This window comes from Myotis nattereri (assembly GCF_964212035.1).
Source record: "Myotis nattereri genome assembly, chromosome: 15".
NCBI classification, from domain to species: Eukaryota; Metazoa; Chordata; class Mammalia; order Chiroptera; family Vespertilionidae; genus Myotis; species Myotis nattereri.
Genome location: NC_138090.1, coordinates 54,365,812 through 54,369,728, shown reverse-complemented (window position 1 = coordinate 54,369,728; position 3,917 = coordinate 54,365,812). Strand labels below are relative to the sequence as shown.

The following is a 3,917-nucleotide window of genomic DNA, read 5'->3' as shown; positions in this document are numbered from 1 at the left end:
GCCGACGCCCGCGCCCCCCGCCCCCGCCCCGGAGCCCGGCGTCCCGGCCCCCTCCGGGCCTCCCACCCCCCACCCCCCGCGCCCGCGGCCTCACTCGGCGGACGACGCCGGGAGCTGGGACCCGCGGCCGCTCATTGGCTGCCGCGGAGGAGGGGAGGGGCGGGGAGGGCGGGGAGGGGAGGGGAGGGGTGCGGGAGGGGGCGCTGGGCCCTGAGGATGGGGGAGGCAGGGAGAGCGAGGATGGAAACCGAGCTGAGCGCGGACCCGGGCAGGGGCGCGCGGAGAGGCAGGGGCGCACGGAGGCGTGGGAGACAGCGGGGGACCCAGGCACCCCCAGACCTCGAGGCTGAGCAGTCCTGAGCCTCGCAGGGCTGCAGACGGAGGGGACCCAGAGATGGCCTAAGAGACAGACAGAGAGAGAGAGCGAGCAGGAGGGGCAGAGAGCGGGCCCCAGACCCCCGCTTCCCCAGCTCCGAGGCTGGGGCGCAGGAAGTGGGGAGGCCAGGCGCGCAGAGGCAGAAGGAGACCGGGGCGCTCAGAGGCCTCGGGCTGAGGGATGCTGAGACCCAGACACCTTGAGCCAGGCAGAGGGACAGACAGAGAGACAGAGAGAGACCCTGGGAGGAGAGGCAATCCTTGGGGTCCCCTGAGGAGGGCTGGGGCTCTGGCCGGGCCTGGGGCGGAGCCTGGGGTCAGGGCGGCTGGAGGCAGCGGGAGGGGGCGTCCCGGGCCGGGGTCCCCAGAGCAGCAGGCGGGCGCGGAGCGATCTGGGTCCTGCAGCCGCCGCGGAGCCAGGAGCCGGGCCAGCCCCCCCCCCCGCCCGCCCCCCGTCGTGATGTCAGCGGGGCCACTCTTAAAGGGGCAGGCCGCCCGCCGAGGGTCGGGCGGGGGCTGGGGGCGGCGGACACGGGGTCGGGGTACCGCGGCGGTGCTGGGGGAGATAGGGGAAGCCCCAGCATCCAACTAGACTGAGTCCCGGAAACCCAAATGGGATGAAGAGACGCCGGGGTGCCCCGAGGGAGCCCACGAAGCTTTGGGGCTCAGTCCTTCCAAACGCACAGTTATATAGGCACACCATTCCACCGGCCGGCCCCGTCCCGGGACTACAACTCCCAGCAGCCCAGGCGGCGAGGGGCTGCACTGGGGAGGGGGAAGGGTCCGCCGCGGTGTCTGCTGGGATGGGTAGTCCCTTTTGCACTGTCCTCTCCACTCCCCCGACTCGCAAGTGGGTCAAGGGGAGGAGGCCCGGTCGGCGCGTCGGCCTGCCGCCTCTGTCGCTGATCCCGCAGCTCACGGGTTCTGGTCGCTTAGGTTTCTGTGTCCTGGGGTCCGTCCCTCGGATCCGACCCCCGGGTGTCCCGTGGGAGGTTTGCCTTTCATCTCCCCGCTCAGGGCTCCTCAGTGTCTGGGTGTCAGCGTGTGTCTGGGAGCGCGTGCGGTGCCCCCGGGTAAGTGTGTGGGTGCTTGTCCCTCCCTGATGCCCTGTGCATCGCCCTCTCCCTGGGCACGGGTGCCCTTCGGTCCTGTCTCTCCTTCCCAGGCTCTCAGCACTTTGATTTCAGAGAGGAAGGGAGAGGGAGGGAGAAATCGAAGCATCAATGATGAGAGAGAATCATGGAATCGGCTCTGCCTCCTGCACGCCTCCCACTGGGGATTGAGCCCGCAACCCAGTGGCACGTGCCCTTGACCGGAATCGAACCCGGGACCCTTCAGTCCGCAGGCCGACGCTCTAGCCACGGAGCCACACCGGCTACTAGTAGGGCCCTTTCCCTCCGTCTGCCGCCCCCCTCCCTCCATTCTCTCAGTTTGCTTCTAAGTGCAGTCATTGTCCCACCTCCGCACCCCCTTCCTTCTCCCAGCTGAGAAGACAACATCCGGACACCTCGGCGTCAGCATCCCAAATTTATTCTCCAGCAGCTGTGGCCAGATGGGAGCGGCAGAGAGGAGAGGAGCTGGGGGAGTCCCCGAGAGTGGCAGGCGTGGGGTGGGGGCGGGGTTCCGAGCAGGACTGGAGCCATGCACCAGGCAGGCGGGGGCGGGGGGGGGGAGGGACTGGGATGGGTTAGGAGGGGGGAGTCTAGAACGAAAGCTGATTGAGAACAGCCGGGGAAAGGCTCCCCGCACCCCCCAGGCATCCCCGGGGCGCGGAAGAGGGCACAGGAGCTCGGGGGCACAGCCTCCCATGGACTCCAGAATGGGGGGGGCCCGCGGGGGGCGGGGGGCGGGGCCTCGGAGTGGGGGGGGGGTTTGTCCTGGAACCCGAGTCTGGAACAGCCCACCCCATGAGACTATTTCCCAGAATGAAAAAGAACGGAAAGAAGAAGGAGGCAGAGATGCTACCAGGTCGGAGTCTAGAAGCCCGTGGAGTGGGGGGTCGGGGGGGGGGTGTGGCTCTGGAACCTGGGGGATCCGAGTCCAGAACACGGCGGCGGGTGAGACTCTGGGGCTCAGCGCAGCGGCATCTAGAGCCCGGGGAGGCTCTAGAGACTGTGGAGTGGAGTGGGGGACGCTTGTCAGGGGGCACCGAGCCCCCAAGGGGTGGGGGCCGGAAGGCTGGGGGCAGGATCTAGAATTGGGGAGGCGGGGAGGTCGGGCAGGAGGCTTGCGCGGCGCGGGGAGCCGTGGGGACACCTAGCGGCGGGGGGCGGGATTACATGACTGGCACCGGCGCCGGGCTGATGGGGCTGGTGGGGCTGCGGGCGTCCGGGTGGACGAAGTCCGGGTTCACGTAGGTGAAGCCCTCGAAGTCGGCCTGGTCGATGCTGGCCAGAACCAGGCGGTCCGGCGGGGTCAGCGCTGGCGCCGCCCGCGTGAAGAACTTGTCAAAGTTCTCGCCGCTGCGGCCGCACTGGGAGGCGCGGGGAAGGAACCGTGACGTTCTGCCCGCTCGCGGGGTACCTGTCTCTGTCCCCCCCAGATCCGTCTCCTGTCTCCCCGGGATCCCTGCACATCCCTGTGGCCTCTGTGGCCCCCTTCAGGGGGTCTCCGCAGAGGGAACCCCGCGCCCCCTCCTCAGAGAGGTATTAGGGCTCCTGGGTGCCCCCCCTACCCCACCCCACCCCCACCCCCACCCCCAGGCACCAAGGTTTTGCTCTGGAAGGCGACCTACCGGGCGGGGCCTGAACGGAGGCGGGATCTCCAGCCGCTCCAGCCGCTCCCAGTCGATCCAGCGGAAGAAGCCGTGAGCTCGGATGGTGGGCTCCCCATCGGGCCCCGAGCCCAGGCGCTTGGCCGGGTGCTTGGTTAGGAACTGTGGGGGACACAGAGAGACGGACGGACAGACAAGTCCCAGACAGGGGGGCGCCCAGAGAAAGAGGGGGAGAGAGACAAGGACGGAGGGACAGAGAGACACAAGCATAGAGATCCGAGGATGGAAGGATAGCCGGGGGGACAGCATTGGGGGGTGTGGGGGGGAGAAAGGCAGAGAGGGGGGGGAGGGAATGAGTGAGAATGGGGTAGATGGAATCCAAGCCCACAGACCCAAGGGCAGACGGAGAAGGAAATATCAGGGCGTGAGGGTGTGAGGGCCAGAGGAACCCAGAAAGGGAGGAAGTGGACAAGGACAGAATCAGAGAGGGGGGTGGAGGGGCAGAGGGAGGGGGGGATTAGAGATCCAAGAGACAAACCCCCAGAGAGAGGAACAAAGACCCGCCCGATATGGAGGGGAAAAAAAAAGAAAAAAGAGGAAGACGGAGACCCAGACCCAGAGGAAGTGGACAAGGTGGGGGGGGGGGATCCCAGACAGGGGAGGGTGAGGATGGGAGAGGCAGAGGGGGTAGGGGGTAGGGAGAGGAAAAGAGAGAGAAAGATTAAAAGCCCCCCCCCAAAAAAGGGGTGCGATAGAGATCCAGAGAGAGGGGGAGAACCAGGAGGGAGGGCAGAGACCCCGAGAACACAGGCCACGGAGGAAGGGGGCA

The 3,917-nt window shown here is 67.8% G+C and overlaps 1 protein-coding gene across 1 annotated transcript in view; it reads right to left on the bottom strand.

The window, feature by feature from the left end:
* Positions 1-1,888: 1,888 nt before the first annotated feature.
* Positions 1,889-3,917, bottom strand: part of PRKCG (protein kinase C gamma) — a 23,903-nt gene continuing 21,874 nt past the window's right edge. Inside the window, exons 17-19 of the mRNA XM_081107983.1 lie at positions 3,110-3,250; positions 2,655-2,848; positions 1,889-2,487 (exon numbers count right to left, since the gene is read on the bottom strand). Coding sequence (XP_080964109.1) covers positions 2,481-2,487; positions 2,655-2,848; positions 3,110-3,250 — 342 coding nt within the window. The 3' untranslated portion in view covers positions 1,889-2,480. The remainder of the gene's footprint in view (positions 2,488-2,654; positions 2,849-3,109; positions 3,251-3,917) is intronic.